This window comes from Dreissena polymorpha, chromosome 6 (assembly GCF_020536995.1).
Source record: "Dreissena polymorpha isolate Duluth1 chromosome 6, UMN_Dpol_1.0, whole genome shotgun sequence".
Lineage (NCBI taxonomy): Eukaryota > Metazoa > Mollusca > Bivalvia > Myida > Dreissenidae > Dreissena > Dreissena polymorpha.
Window position 1 is genome coordinate 59,539,757 of NC_068360.1, and position 16,936 is coordinate 59,556,692.

Here is a 16,936-nt window from a genome sequence, read left to right on the forward strand (position 1 = left end):
GCACTAAATAGACATTGAAGTACCACAAAATATTAACCAAGTTTGACATAAATGATTAGTAATCATTTATTAGAATATGATGCGACAACTTTCATATTACTATTATGACATACTAGTAATGATGCGACAACTTTCATATAACTATTATGACATACTAGTAATGATGCGACAACTTTCATAATACTATTATGACATACTAGTAATGATGCGACAACTTTCATATAACTATTATGACATACTAGTAATGATGCGACAACTTTAATATAACTATTATGACATACTAGTAATGATGCGACAACTTTCATATAACTATTATGACATACTAGTAATGATGCGACAACTTTCATAATACTATTATGACATACTAGTTATGATGCGACAACTTTCATATAACTATTATGACATACTAGTAATGATGCGACAACTTTCATAATACTATTATGACATACTAGTAATGATGCGACAACTTTCATAATACTATTATGACATACTAGTAATGATGCGACAACTTTCATAATACTATTATGACATACTAGTAATGATGCGACAACTTTCATAATACTATTATGACATACTAGTAATGATGCGACAACTTTCATAATACTATTATGACATACTAGTAATCCTAACCATATCTTCAATGGTATAATTATAATATATGCTCATTTCTCTCATATATACATGTATATAGTCTTTTCGGTTTTATTGATGTTTTTTATGTCCCCCACTAAAGTAGTGGGGGACATATTGTAATTGCCCTGTCTGTTGGTCTGTCTGTTGGTCTGTTTGCGCCAACTTTAACATTTTGCAATAACTTTTGCTTTATTGAAGATAGCAACTTCATATTTGGCATGCATGTGTATCTCATGAAGCTGCACATTTTGAGTGGTGAAAGGTCAAGGTCATCCTTCAAGGTCAGAGGTCAAATATATGTGGCTAAAATCGCTCATTTTATGAATACTTTTGCAATATTGAAGATAGCAACTTGATATTTGGTATGCATGTGTATCTCATGGAGCTGCACATTTTGAGTGGTGAAAGGTCAAGGTCATCCTTCAAGGCAGAGGTCAAATATATGTGGCCCAAATCGCTTATTTTATAAATACTTTTGCAATATTGAAGATAGCAACTTGATATTTGGTATGCATGTGCATCTCATGGAGCTGCACATTTTGAGTGGTGAAAGGTCAAGGTCAAGGTCATCCTTCAAGGTCAGAGGTCAAATATATGTGGCCCAAATCGCTTATTTTATGAATACTTTTGCAATATTGAAGATAGCAACTTGATATTTGGCATGCATGTGTATCTCATGGAGCTGCACATTTTGAGTGGTGAAAGGTCAAGGTCAGGGTCATCCTACAAGGTCAAACATCATATAGGGGGACATTGTGTTTCACAAACACATCTTGTTTAATTCAATATCTAAATTATTAAATTCATTTTTGCATCAAGTCATGACGTTATAATTGCATGCTATTGGCTGTTTTATTTGTAAAGTCAAAGAACGTCGTCCAAGGATCATTTCATTACATCTTTGAAAATGTTTCAAATGCAAGGACACACTGACAACATTCGACGATTAAATGATAAAATAAATATAATATGTACAAGATCAATAAAACTAGTGAAACAAGATATTAAAAATCACCAATAGAACTAAGATAAACAAGCAAATTCGTTGATTTGATATCCCCCGCCAATATGCTTCTGGACACTCATACCAAGTTTCAATGAAATCCGCCAAAGCACTTCCAAGATATGGCTCTGGATACACAAAAGAACATTTTTTCAAGTTACAAAGGGCCATAACTCAATTATAAACAGATGGTTTACAATGCCACTTGGCGTGCACCATCCAATTATCCATATATATATACTCATACCAAGTTTCAATGAAATCCGCCAAAGCACTTCCAAGATATTGCTCCGGATGGACGAACGGAAAGACGGACGGACGGATATACGGACGGACGGACAACGCCAGAACAATATCCCTCCGCCTATGTCGAGGGATAATAACGCATTTTAGCTCACCGGAGCACAACGTGCTCATGTTGAGCTTTTGTGATCGCCTTTTGTCCGTCGTCCGTCGTGCGGCGTCAACATTTTGAGTTGTGAACACTATGGAAGCCACATTCATTGTCCGATCTTCGTGAAACTTGGTCAGAGCATTTGTCCTATTGATACCTCAACTGAATTTGAAACTGGGTCATGCAGGGTCAAAAACTAGGTCACTAGGTAAAAAAAACAAAAAAACATTGTGAACACTGTAGAAGTCACATTTGATGCCCAATCTTTATGTCACTTTGTCAAAATGTTTGTCTAAATGATATATTGGTTGAGTTCAAAAATGGTGCCGGTCCGTTGAAAAACATGGCCGCCAGGGGGCTGAAGAGAAACCTTGTGAACACTCTAGAAGTCACAATTATTGCCCAATCATCATGAAACTTAGTCAAAACATTGGGTTCATTGATATCTCGGACGAGTTCGAAAATGCTCCAGATCGGTTAAAAAAACATGGCCCCCAGGGGGGCGGGGCAGTTTTCTCTATATGTATATAGTGAAGAAATTTGGTCAGAACATATGTTTCCTGTGTAGTAAAGTTTGGTTTCATTATGTAATTATTATGTAACATTAACTCTATTATGTAATTTTCCATAACACAGAATTTTCATAATTAACATAACTGATTTAGTCATTAGCACTTATGATAAGCCTATCAACTAAGAGATAGCTGAAAGAAAGACAACATGTACACAATTTTGCAGTATTTATCTCCCTTGTTTAACCTGCTGACTCAGACTCACTTATCTATTTTTATTTCTGCTCTGGAATTTGTAAGACCCCTTGGTTTCAAAACACTTAAAGGGTAAATACTTCAAAATGCCTATTTTTCTAGTATAATGACATTTTTGGCTAAGTTGTAATTTCCTGTGTAAATCTGTACTTATTGTTTTGTCTCATTTGTTATCAGTTTGTAGCAAATTAATCTATAATGGGAACTATTACTGATGAGTAGAGCTTTAACGATTCACCCATCATTCGATTCGATTCGATTTCGATACCAAGTGGTCCGATTCGATTATTTTCGATTCGATTCAAATTAAACTATACGCTGCTTATTTTGCAAACTAGTTCATGTTTGGTTTGCACAGAGCATGAATTAATATGTCTTGTATTTGTTAATAACTTATTATGTTGTGAATTTAAAGCGCTTATTTTTTTTAAATAGAATTTAAAAACGCAACATTTATAAGTAACAAATTTATTGAACAAAACTTCCTGTCGAGTTATTCTTAAATAACATAAAATGCACAATGTATCACATGTGTTTAACAGAAAACAAAAACATGTAAGTATATAAACAACTCCCAGTTGACTTCTTAACAGAATGCACACAGTTTAGTAAACAAACCAATATGGTAACTTACGTCAACAAAACACGTTTTTCAAGTTGCTTTTGCATCAGAACCTTCGCAAAATCCGAAATGTTCCCATACTTTAGATTTTAATTTTGACGGTGCGTCTTTCGGCGTGGTTGAAGAAGCCATTTTACCGGCTGATGTAATGCTCAGCATATTATTCATTCATTCATTGGATGCCATATTGGCTATTGACCAATCATAAGATGTATTACACATGACAAGAACGTTTAGACGACGGATTTGGAAAGTAAGGTTTAAAATTCGGATCAAACGGGATTGCAGTGAATCGAATCGAAATTTGCCGTATTGGTATCGAAATCGAATCGGCGGCGCTGAACCGGTTTTTCGATGCATCGAACCGAATCGTTACAGCACTACTGATGAGCCATTTTTGAGAGATTCCCTGCAGAGTTCCCCAGAGCTAAGATATTGATCATTGCAGTTTGTAACTTTTTACCACTCAGCTTACTCAACCAGGTAGTGTCTGATACAGTTAGAAAACCAGCATGAGTTGCCCTGAACAAATTGATAATGACCACAGACTGACAAAATCATGATTACTAGTTAAATAATTACCCTCTCACTGTGCTCTATGCCAGATGTTAATATCAGTGGTCAGTAATAGGTCATTTTCGTTTTTCCTTATATTTATATAGTAAAAAAGCTTGTGAACACTCTAGGAGTCACATTTTTTGCCTAATTATCATGACATTTTGTCAAAACATTAGCTATGTGGATGTCTCGGAGGAGTTTGAAAGTGGTCGTGATCAGCGGAAAAACATGGGCGCCAGGTGGGGCAGTTTTCTGTATATGTATATAGTGAAAACACGTGAACCGTCTAGAAGACACACTTTTGCCCAATCTTCATAAAATGTGGACATATCTTGGAAGAGTTCAAAAATGGTTCAAGTCTGTTAAAAACATGGCTGCCAGGGGGCCATTTGTTGTTCAATCTTAATGAAACATGGTTAGAACATTTGTTCCATTGATATCTTGGGCTGCAAAGAACAGGTCATTTCTTTTTATCTCGGGTTAGCGACTTTGGGCCTTTCAGGCCCTCTTGTTTTTTCCTTCTTGTGACATTTACATCTTTAAATATGCGGTATTAAAAAAATGGGTGTACTATATAAATTACAGGCGCTCTGCATAAGCTGTTACCCACTCCCCCAGCTGCTACTCCCCTCCCCCCTTCCAAAAAACCTCAAAATCTCCATTTTTTACACAAGAACAAAACCAAAAAGTTAGTTAAAAAGCAAACTTGCAAAAACATTTAATAGAATCGACCTAAACAATACACAGGTTATTGAAAAAATATATAATATATAAGGACCAAAAGAATTTTTTCAAGTACCTGTGTAAAAAATAATGCATAATTTGGTTTTACAGTACCGGGTAATCTCACAATGTAATAAAAAATCTCATACAATTCTGAATTAAACTTAGATAACACATTCTTACATAAATATATCCCTCCAAATCGAATCTGTTGCGAGAATCAGCCTTTTAACTATTATCCGTTATGTTTTCTCTTTCCGTTCGAAATCAAAGACAGGAGAGCCCCACCTTATTAACCAATGAGAGCACAGCTTTAATTAAAACTATTTCCGCGTCAAATATGGTGCGCAGGCAGTGAAACATTTCCTATAATAGTTAGAATGCTAATTATTGCAACAGGTGAAATTTGGAGGGATATTTATGTAATGAGTTTTTTTGGAGGGGGTAGCAGCTAGTGGTGGAGACTTAAAAGGTGGTGGTGGAGGGGTAGTAGCAGGGGGGGGGGGTTAATAGCTAATAGCAAATTCCTGTGTAAAACTTTGAGTGGATAAATTAAATTTAAGTGTTCAGAATTGCTTGTAATATCTACTGATTGTTGTGTTATGCATTAAAATGCGTCGAGAGACAATAAATAAAAAACCTATCTTTGCACATTGCTGATCCAAATCCATTTGAAAAATTGGTTTCTCCATTCGAAGAATTGCCTGTAGTTCACTTGAAAATGACAGTGAACTGTTTGCTGTTACTGGTGCTTTTCTTTGTGCATCTACACGTGTTTCAATAGCATTGTTTTGTTTTTAGGTCTTCTTACAAAATATGTACTTTTGCTCAGGGGTACCGTGTTGTAGAATAGAAGAATACATCGGTAATATCTGATTTTTTTGTTCTTTTATTTTTGTTACGGCTGTATGTTTTTTGTCAAGTTGCATAGACACTTCAGCCTTAAATTGATTTATCTCAGTAAACATCTTCTGCTGAGCTTCTTCGAAAAGTTCAACAATACTGTCTTTAATCTTATCTCCTTCATCGGATATATTTGCGATGGATTCATTCAATTCACCCCTTGACTTCTCACAGTCAGCTATCATAGAAGCAGCTTCAGATTCCATTTTTATCAATGCGTGTTTAATTGCCTGAAACTCCGGTTTATTTTTTAATGATATGCTCTTAATTTCATCAACATTGTCACATTTCCGGTGTGTGAATGTACACGTACTGCAGCACAATTTGGTATGGTCTTCGCAGTAAAATTGTATTGCCTTGCCGTGCTCCTCACAAACGTCCATATCTTTCATATCAACCATCACTGCGGCTGAACCCATGTCCTAAATATTGACATGTCATGCCTCCCAGGTTTGCATTTTGTGTGTGGTCTACTGCACTCATCACAAAGTATCTCCTTACAAACATTGCAGTAAGCAGTTGCTTTTGTTGATGAGCCGTCTCTGTAACAGGGCTCACATGATCGTATGACAACACTTGGTTCGATGGCATCGCTTGAATTAAATTGGTTGGAAACGATCTGTCCACCGTTGCCATTTTATAAAAATTGGGGCGTTATGCAGTCTTCTTAAGACGCCAATTACCAAGTCCATACATACCGTGTTATTCTTTTATTTTTACAGATGTTAAGATAGTCGTGTATGTGGTAAATTACGGAAAATCAAAATTTATTTATATGAGATAAATGTATATAACAATAGCTATGTATAGCTTTTGACCGACCTAACAAACAGTAGCAAATTGCATCACATAATTAATTCATGGCATACATAAGAAATAGTTATTATAATAAAACTCACTAAAAGCACAATTAAGAGTATTCATATAGCACATTATTAAAATGTAAGCGGTAATTTAATATCAGTACGATACATTCACAATTAAGAGCTGTGTGAAAGTTGCTGATCTTTACCCAAGGAAGGGGCCTAACCTGCCATAAAAAGAACAGGTGTAAAAATGCTGAAAGAGAAAAAGGAACACAAAAGTGTCACAGAATAAAAAGGGCTTAAAGGAAATAATCACCTCAAATCAGATTTAAAGGTAACTGATCAGCAAATTTGACACAATAAAAGCAAGAAAATACAACACTGATGAATTAAAAATAAAATATTATTATAAAAGCAAAATAATACAATACTAATGCTGAAATGATTATCCCGCATGTGTAACTAGCACTGTTTCAGAGATTCAAAAGGCTAATGATGAACAAAGAAGCATTGATTAATGCACATCCCACACATAGTCTTTTCAAGACAGGTGCATAATACAGAAAGTACTAAAACAGGATATAAATGAAATGTACGAAAAATACTAACTTTTGTAGTGTCACTAGTATTATAAATGCATACAGTTTAGATCAAACAAAGCAAAAGCAAACAAGAGTGCTTAACTGTCACAAGATACGACCGTTTGAAGGTTTTGGACATTATGCCGACGGCCATTTTCCTCAAAATCGTGGAAAGCACGAACGAAAATCGGCGGAACAAGTGTAGCATGATATCACAACTAACGGACTAGGGTAAAAGACACAACTGTGATTGTTTTAAAAGTGACACTGTGATCTATTTTTGACCCGGCATGACCTATATTTGAACCTAACCTAGTTTTAATCTAGACACAACTTCTAACCAAATTTGGTGAAGATCGGATGAAAACGACTTCAATTAGAGAACGGACACAATGCTACATGATTGAAATGCACTAAGTGACCTCGTGACCTAGTTTTTGACCTAGATATCATTTAGACACAACTTCTGACCAAATGTGGTGAAGATCTGATGAATACTTCTTCAATTAGAGAGCGGAAACCATGCTAAATCCTAGAAATGCACTAATTGACACCGTGACCTAGTTTTTGACCCGGCATGACCGATATTGGAAATTTATATAGATATTGTCTAGATACAACTTATGACCAAGTTTGGTGAAGATCGGATGAAAACTATTTGAATAAGAGAGCGGACACTACTGTGGACGCCGCCCGCCACCGCCCGCCAAGGGTGATCTTATGATAAGTCCCGTTTTGAACGGGCGTATAAAAAGGCATCATAATGAAAGCCTTACAAAGCAAATGAAAGAAATCAAGATGCAAATTTCTCAGACAAAGCAAAAAGGCAACACAAAGAAAACATAACAAAACATGCAAACAGTATGCTTAACTTGGCTGAAAGCAGGATCTACAGGTAATGCCCACCCCGCCCCATGATGCAACCAAACTCCGGAACTGATTGTTGTTGTCTTCATCCCTGTAATTTGGCATGGAGTGTCAGAGTCTGGCTGCTCCTGAGCGGAATGAGCTGAGCCCGTATTTAGTAGTTCTCACATGTGGTACATTAGCAGTGTGTGTATACCTAAAAGATAAATTATTATTTTGTTTAATATTTATCAAATCGTGTAAGTCGGCCATTTTTATTATTAATTACCTTGAAGTTTTCTATAGGCATTGATCACATACGTCTTATGTTAAGAGATGGTAGTTTGGATTTCTCTAAGAGGGTTTCATAATTAGAATTATAATCACTATAGATAAAACATCGTGCATGTTCTTGAATCATTTCAATTTTCTTAGTGTTAACTTCTCTACAAAAATGCCATGTGAATGGACAATAATTAAAATTCGATAAAATAAAAGAGTAGTTTTTTACACTTTCAATATTTTTAAGTGGTGAACCACAGCCAGATTTATGTATAAGTTGTACTTGTCCTTTTTATAGCTGTTCTACTGATTTATATATTTTATGAGCAGACAGATTGCAACAATAAGACCATTAACATTTTGTGAATTATAACAAGAGCTGTCTCCACCGGAAAACATATTCCCCCGAAAAAAGCTTTTTTTTCGAAACCTAAACACAGATTTCGAAATCTAAACGCGGACACTAAGTTCACATTCAAGGTCAAAGGTGTCAACATTTGTATACGTATGGAAAGGCCTTGTCCATATACACATGCATACCAAATATGAAGGTTACATTTGAAGCGACATAGAAGCGATGAGCATTCTTCGAAACCTAAACGCAAAAGTGTTACGGAAGGACAGACAGACGGGCAGTGCGATCACTATATGCCCTCCTTCGGGGGCATGAAAACAACTCAGTACAATCCTCCTATTAAACACTATATCCCTGACATTTAACTTAAGTTATTTCATACAGTGTCCTTTTTTAAACAAATGATTTAACAAATACACACTATTAGAGATGCACTTTTTTTACGAAGATGCACATAAGATACACTTGTACAGAAAGATTTATTTTGCAAATAAGAAGGTATATTTATATGCAAAAAAATGCACTTCATAAAAAAACACGCTTCTTGCATAAAAAGATACACTTTGTCTAGAGAAAAAACACTCGAAAACAACTTTTAAACAAATGCACTTGTATAGAGAGCGTATTTTTTGGCAAAAAAGAAGAACTTATATGCACAAAAATGCACTTCTTGCATAAAAAAGTACTCTTTGTCTACAAAAGATACACTTGTTTTGAATAAAAATACACTTCTTAAAAGAAAAAGTACAGAAAAATACGCTTAAAGAAAATGAAAATACAGAAAAACGCACTTAAGCGCACTAACGCATGAACAAAAAGCAGAATAAATACACTTTTCGTTAAAAATACAAAAACAATAAACTTTTTGAAGCGTAATTTGGTAAAAAGCGTATTTTGTTGTGACTTTGAATGATACATACAAACAGTATTTGACAAGGACAAATGGTAAAGCAGTTGTACTTAATATTTAAATGGCAGAGGACCTTTGATTGTTACAAAAATCCAAGGAATAAAAATCCCATGGGATTTTTTTTCAAACACGATAAAACGCAATAAAATCATATTATCATTTGATAAAATAAAAGATATATGAATAGTTCTCTTGAAATAAGAAAAAATATTAAGGAGTTTTTTTTTCTCATTTTAAAAATAGGATTTGCCTTTAACTAAAAAATGATTATTCAGTCCTTAAATGACGTTAAAATACATAAATACTCGAAGAAAACACACTTTTGAAAACTTCCAACATTCCCGTGAAATTAAGTGAAAAAAAATCCCATGGAAAAAGAAAAATCCATTAGGGAAGGCTTTTTTGAACATATAATGTTTAATAAAATAAATGGAATTATTATATAAAAACAATCAATAGATGATCAAACAGAAGCATTTTACGGCATGCTTTATCTATGTTAAAGGAAAATTGGTGTTAAGTTTGCGAAACTTTGGTTTTGAAAAGTTTTTCTGGTGGCCTTATACCAAAATATTGTTATAACAATGAAAAGTTTAATTGACTACAGGTGTCAGATTCTGTATCTGTCCCCTAAAAGTGTTCCACAAACAATAGGCACTCAAGTGGACTAAGCTTTGAGCCTTATAAGGATGCTCTTCATTGCTGATTATCCTTGCCTTCTTTGTGGACACACTCTGTGTGACGCTTATAAGCAGCTTTGTGATTAAATTGTTTGTGACAAACACTGCATTCAAACGGCTTTTCCCCTGTGTGGACCAACATGTGATCCTTAAGGTGACCTTTCCTATTAAATTGTTTTGGACAAACACTGCATTTAAATGGCTTTTCCCCTGTGTGGACCAACATATGATCCTTAAGGTGATCTTTCCGATTAAATAGTTTTGGACAAACACTGCATTTAAATGGCTTTTCCCCTGTATGGACCAACATGTGACCCTTAAGGTGACCTTTCCGATTAAATTGTTTTGGACAAACACTGCATTTAAATGGCTTTTCCCCTGTGTGGACCAACATGTGATCCTTAAGGTGACCTTTCTGTTTAAATTGTTTATCACAAACACTGCATTTAAATGGCCTTTCCCCTGCGTGCACCGACATATGAAGCCTAAGAGTTCTTTTCAAAATAAATTGTTTGTGACAAACACTGCATTTGAATGGCCTTTTCCTTTTGTGGACCAACTCTGTGTGACGCTTAAGACCATCTTTCCGATTAAATTGTTTGTGACAAACACTGCATTCAAACAGCTTTCCCACTGTGTGAACAAACATGTGATGCTTAAGATGACTTTTCTGCCTAAATTGTTCATCACAAACACTGCATTCAAATGGCTTTTCCCCTGTGTGGACCAACATGTGGTCCTTAAGGTGACCTGTCCGATTAAATTGTTTTTGACAAACACTGCATTCAAATGGCTTTTCCCCTGTGTGGACCAACATGTGATCCTTAAGGTGACCATTCTTCTTATTTTTTTTATCAAAAACACTACATTCGAATGGCTTTTCGCCCATGTGTGTTAGAAGATGGCGAGCCAGATGCGAATAACATTTGAACCCCTTCTGACAATGATCACAGACAACCCTCTCTTGAGGAGTGGTATTCCTTCTCTGTTGCAGATGAGTGTCCTGCATACACTTGGTGTCCATATGAACTAGGCTGTGTTTCTTCAGGGCACTTGCATGTGTAAACCTTGTGTGACAAATACTGCATTCAAACGATTTTTCTACCTGGTGTATTAGAACATGGCGAGCAAGTTTAGATATGCACTTGAACGCCTTCTGGCAGTGATCACAAACATGCCAGTTGTTTCCCTGCTGCCCTGTCATGTCTGCCTGGGAACCAGTAGCACCAGTATCACCAGTAGGATCAAAGTTCTTTCCCATGGAAACATTAGCGCACCAGTCCTGTGATTGCATAGGTTTTCCAGGCTCTACACCAGTGATTTCAAAGTCCATTTCCGCTTCAGATATTGCTTCGAGTTTAACACTGACGTCCGGACCATGTTCACTGTTATAGCCTGACACTAAACTAGACAAGTCTGCACTTAAGCTAAGTCCTTTTTGCTTCTGCTCGTTGTGTGATGAGGATGATTCAGCGCTTGCGTCGTTGGTTCCCGGTTTAGATTTTATGTTCTGATGAGAGGATGGTGAAGATGGCTGACTAGTTGCACTTTGGTTCGAGGTTTCGTCGTCCGGCTCTAGGTTGATCATCTGGCCATCAAGCTTGGCGGGTGACTTCAGTGGAGATCTGACTGGGGAGGCTGCTGCTCGGATTGGGCGGGTCACTGGATATGGCTGATGTTGCAATCCTCCCCCTGGAGGCCGAAACTGTTGCCGCGGTGATCGGGATGTGGCCTGGAAGCGAGGCATTGATCCCCTGGGGGGCATGTAATCCATGTTACCCATGGACTGAATGGATTGAGCTAGTTGTTGCTGCGATGCTAAGGTAGCGGCTGCGGCCACTTGTGCCTTCCGCATTTCCTCCTCCCTATCCTTTTGTTTCTGCTCTTGCTTTTTTTTGTGGTGGCTTTGTAAACAGTAGCCGAGGAACTGGGACTTGAAGTCTTCATGATCTTCCAGGAAGCCTTTGGCCGAGTCTGAGCCGAGATGACTCAGGGTTTTATCAGCCACGCTGGCTGTTAGGATGATTGACTCCTCATTGGTGGCGCTTGCAAGTTGTTCGATCAGTTGCTGAATCTGAGACTTTAGAACGGCCTTCAGTATAGCACGATAGCCCGGCAACTTTTTGATGACGTCCATTTCGCGTGTTGCCATCTTGGAATGTTGGTTGTGCTCAGATGCTCGAGTTGAATTTTATATGATGTTATGTCATGAGCCGGAAGAGGTGGAGATGGGTGTTGCTTCAAATTTTAAGATGGTAAGATATTTGCCAAAAATATTCAGAGACGGCTTCTTTCCACCATATGCCTTTGTCGTCCTTTCGAGATACTGAAACATACAAAGAACAAGAGTGCCAAACTGTCACAACATACGCCCGTTTGAAGGTTTTGGACAACTTAATAACTTTGCCATTTGAGTGGCAAAATGATGTATTTTTGAAAATAAAGCAAAACATAACTTTACCCATATTTGAACTTGACCTAGATATCAATTAGACACAACTTCTGACCAAATTAGGTGAAGATCGGATGAAAACTACTTCAATTAGAGAGCAGACACAATGCTTAATCATTGAAATGCACTAAGTGACCATGTGGCCAAGTGTTTGACCCGGTATGACCCATATTCGAATTTGACCTAGATATTGTCTAGACACAACTTCTGACGAAGTTTGGTGAAGATCGGATGAAAACTACTTCAATTAGAGAGCGGACACCATGCTAAATCCTTGAAATGCACTAAGTGACCCCGTGACCTAGTTTTTGACCCGGCATGACCATATTCGAGCTTGGCCTAGATATTGTCTCGGTACAACTTCTGACAAAGTTTGGTCAAGATCGGATGACTACTTCAATAAGAGAGCGGACACCTTGCTAAATCCTTGAAATGCACTAAGTGACCCCTATTTTTTTACCCGGAATGACCCATATTCGAACTTGACCTAGATATTGTCTTGATACAACTTCTGACCAAGTTTGGTGAAGATCGGATGAAAACTACTTCAATTAGAGAGCGGACACCATGATAAATCCTTGATATGCACTAAAAGACCCCGTGACCTAGTTTTTGACCCGGCATGACCCATATTCGAACTTGACCTAGATATTGTATAGATACCACTTCTGACCAAGTTTGGTAAAGATCGGATGAAAACTACTTCAATGAGAGAGCGGACACCATGCTTAATCTTTGAAATTTCACTAAGTGACTCCGTGATCTAGTTTTTGATTCTGCATGACCCATATTCGAACTTAAACTAGATATTTTTAGATACAACTTCTGACCAAGTTTGGTGAAGATCGGATGAAAACTACTTCAATTAGAGAGCGGACACCATGATAAATCCTTGAAATGCACTACGTTATCCCGTGACCTAGTTTTTGACCCGGCATGACCCATAGTCGAACTTGACCTAGATATTGTATAGATTCAACTTCTGACCAAGTTTGATGAAGTTCGGATAAAATCTACTTCAATTAGAGAGCGGACACCATGCTTAATCCTTGAAATGCACTATGTGACTCCGTGACCTAGGTTTTGACTCGGTATGACCCATATTCGAACTTGACCTAGATATGTCTAGATACAACTTCAGACCAAGTTTGGTGAAGATCGGATGAAAACTACTTTAATAAGACAGCGGACACCATGATAAATCCTTGATAGGCACTTAGTGACCCCGTGACCTAGTTTTTGACCCGGCATGACCCATATTCGAACTTAACCTAGATATTGCCTAGAAACAACATATGACCAAGTGAAGATCGGATGAAAACTGTTTGAATTAGAGAGCGGACACTACTGTGGACGCCGCCGCCTGCACTTAATCTTAATAATACAACAATGATTTTCTAGTATGCACAGAATACATCATAAACAAGTAAACTAACTCTTTCAACATTCTTTAGGGAATAAGATTTTAATCTAAAACAATTTAAATACAAAAATGTTATGTAAAATACTCACGCCATGGGCTTAAGCATCGATATGATGAGAGATATTCAAACCAAAAATAACGTAACATGCCGAAAGTTTTTTTTCCGGAACTGATTTTTCTATTTACACCAAAGAAAACCTAAGTTCAAAAAAAAAATAACCAACAAGAAACTGACTTTCGAAGTCGTCTATGAGACCGGGGGCGGCACAGGCGTCAATTTATAAGTCTACTTTCGATTTCAAAAATCAGGATTTTGTGAATTTTCTCCAGTTCATTAACAACACAATGTTGTGACCGAATACTTTTGTCACTTCACGAAAATATCATCGCATTAAGTAAGCAAAATCCAACTGTTCAGCGATATTAAAAACGCGTTGACTTATTTTATGATTCGATGTAAACATCGACAAATTTCTCACATTTCTTGCGAAGTGATTTCCCTTTTAACGGTTTAAGGTTACATGCAAGTAAAACTTTTTACATAATGGTGTATTGCATTGAGACGTTATTTAAGGGCAATTGTTAGTTTCATTTAACACCAAGTACCGACTTTATCCTATTGTAAATGCATTGCTCATACACTGTTCAAACGTGAATATATCGGTAATGAATTAAATATTATGATCCAGCATTTTACATGTGATTATTTATTATCATTATCAGTATAGTATGTGCTACTGTGGAGATATTAGGTTTCTATCTGTATTGCATTCCGGACGATTTTAGTGTAGGTGTAGTAAGTGTCTGCTTGATTAAGCTTGGAAAAAAGTAATATTCGTCTCCTTTTTTAGATAAAATTGAACACACATTTTTTTAAGTACATAATTAATTAGAAAAAATCTGTCCCGAAAAGCTGTACATGTATTTCGACATTTGAGGCTGCCCTATATGTAGAATGCTTGTGATCTTGATATGTAAGTAAGGGTTAAATATACTTCGATCGACAGGCCGTTTACACATAATGGAAATTAGAGGCAAGTTATTTTAAATGCTTTATTAATAATAAAATTTCAGTCTGGCGATAAGTTGTTGCAGCCAACGAACACACTAACGAGCTTACAAAACAATTCATACTGCTTTATATATGAAACTAAATAGAGAAAGTATAGTAAACGTATTGTTCCTTTTGTGGTTTTCCAAATATGCAAATATGATATTTGTAGAGAAAGTGAAATTGTAACTCAAAACATGATTCTAGCAGTGGCTGCTTACGGTATACGTTGTTAATAGTAAACATGAGCTTGCACTCACTCAGATGTTCTTATTCTCTTGTTTCATAGAACAAATGCTCAATCAAGAAAGCAAGATGCTTATCAAAACTGTATTTTCCATGTTACGAGTGCGTATGCGTGTGTTTGCTGTTTTCTAGTTAAAAATATTTCTTAAATATATAATTTATCTGTTCTATAACTTGAATACCGTGTATACCATTGTAACCCACTAAACAGTGTGTGTTGTGCAGCTAAATGTCTAGGCATTATCTATGGAAGATAAGTTGGTTCCTTTTTCCTAGTTCCTTATTCCTTATTCGAATAAGGAACTGTTCTTTATTCACGCGTAACTAATTTGTTATAGGGTTTAATAGAACAATAATGCAAGCATTTCTGATGTAAATCAAAACAAAATAACTCGAATACATTTACTTTATGTATTACGTTACATATTCATGTTTCTTCTTCGCGCTTGCATAGGATTTCTTGTTTAAACCGACCACCGAAAGCACATACTATTATTTTACATGTATGTGATAAAAAAAATCAATCTTGTACATTTAAACATGCTTGCTTTTATTTATAATCAAATTCTTTATTCGAGGCTGAATACGGAAAAAGGAACCAGTTCCTTATTCAAGCCGAATAAGGAACTGGTATTTTCTTACTTAAACATAAATAAACTTGATCCAAAATTGACCACATGTAAATGAACATATTATTTATATATTGGTTGTATATGTAAAATTCTAATTGCAAAACATTTCTACTAAGATTTAAGTGATGATTATCCAGATCCTTATCCAGTGTGAATAAGAAATAAGGAACTGGTTCCTTATTCCTTATTCAAATCGAATAAGGAACTGGAATTTTTACTATAGATTATAAGTCTAAATGAACCAACGAGACGAATAACTCAACGAAAATTATTGTAAATGTGTGTAGGTTATAACAAATATTAATTGCAGTACATTTATACTTTGTTATATTTAATGATAACATAGTTCCTTATTCGGTTTGAATAAGGAATAAGAAACTGGTTCCTTATTTCTTATTCAAATCTGATAAGGAACTTGACTTTTCATACTAAACAAAATATTAAAATGAACCAAAGGGACCAAAACATCAATAAAAATCGTTGTAAATGTAAGTTGGGAATCAAAAAACCTTCATTGAAGCACATCCCGTTTAAGTTTAATTTGATGATAACCTAGTTCCTTAATCGGATTGAATCAGGAATAAGGAACTGGTTCCTTATTCCGTATTCAAATCGAATAAGGAACTGACATTTTCTTACTAAACAAATTATTAAAATGAACCAAAGGGACCAATAAATCAATAAAAATCATTTTAATGAAGGTTGGGTTAAAAAGAAACAACATTATTTGCAGTACATCTCTTATAAGTTTAATTTAATGACAACATAGTCCCTTATTCGTATTGAAAAAGGAATAAGGAACTGGTTGACGCATTGAAATCGTTTTTGCATCCTTAATCATATCCACTGGTAACTGTTTAGGTATAAGAACGGAATGAGATAGCTAAATCATGACTGGTATTCAGTTATCGGAAAGTATTCTCTAGAAGTTAGGCTCAGGAAAAACTTCAAGAACTGTATCAGACATATAAATTTAACACAATCTTACATTTAAATAGCCAATTATAACGAATATATAGCTGTGCTAGTCTAGAATGATCCGAATTTAAATATCCGAACTTATTGCCTC

The 16,936-nt window shown here is 35.9% G+C and overlaps 2 protein-coding genes across 7 annotated transcripts in view; one reads left to right on the forward strand and one right to left on the reverse strand.

Annotated features, from left to right (window-relative positions):
* Positions 1-16,936, forward strand: part of LOC127835190 (G2/mitotic-specific cyclin-B3-like) — a 284,803-nt gene that overhangs the window by 54,058 nt on the left and 213,809 nt on the right. The gene's annotated exons all lie outside the window — the stretch shown is intronic.
* LOC127835185 (zinc finger protein 83-like) lies at positions 6,299-14,428 on the reverse strand. Of its 6 annotated transcripts, none has more exons than XM_052361493.1 (3): positions 14,174-14,428; positions 11,169-12,389; positions 6,299-8,053 (listed from the first exon to the last, which is right to left on the reverse strand). In XM_052361493.1, exons 2-3 carry the CDS (start codon positions 12,213-12,215, stop codon positions 8,036-8,038), a joined length of 1,065 nt encoding a protein of 354 aa, XP_052217453.1. In that variant the 5' UTR covers positions 12,216-12,389; positions 14,174-14,428; the 3' UTR covers positions 6,299-8,035. The 6 variants fall into 6 exon arrangements, 5 of the variants coding, with proteins under 5 accessions (XP_052217453.1, XP_052217452.1, XP_052217451.1 ...); XM_052361492.1 differs by lacking the exon at positions 6,299-8,053 and adding an exon at positions 9,777-10,217 and having other exon boundaries at positions 10,809-12,389; XM_052361491.1 differs by lacking the exon at positions 6,299-8,053 and adding an exon at positions 9,777-10,469 and having other exon boundaries at positions 10,809-12,389.

Coding starts and splice junctions, on each gene's coding strand:
- LOC127835185 (XM_052361490.1), bottom strand. CDS start 12,215: ATGGCAACACGCGAAATGGACGTCATCAAAAAGTTGCCGGGCTATCGT.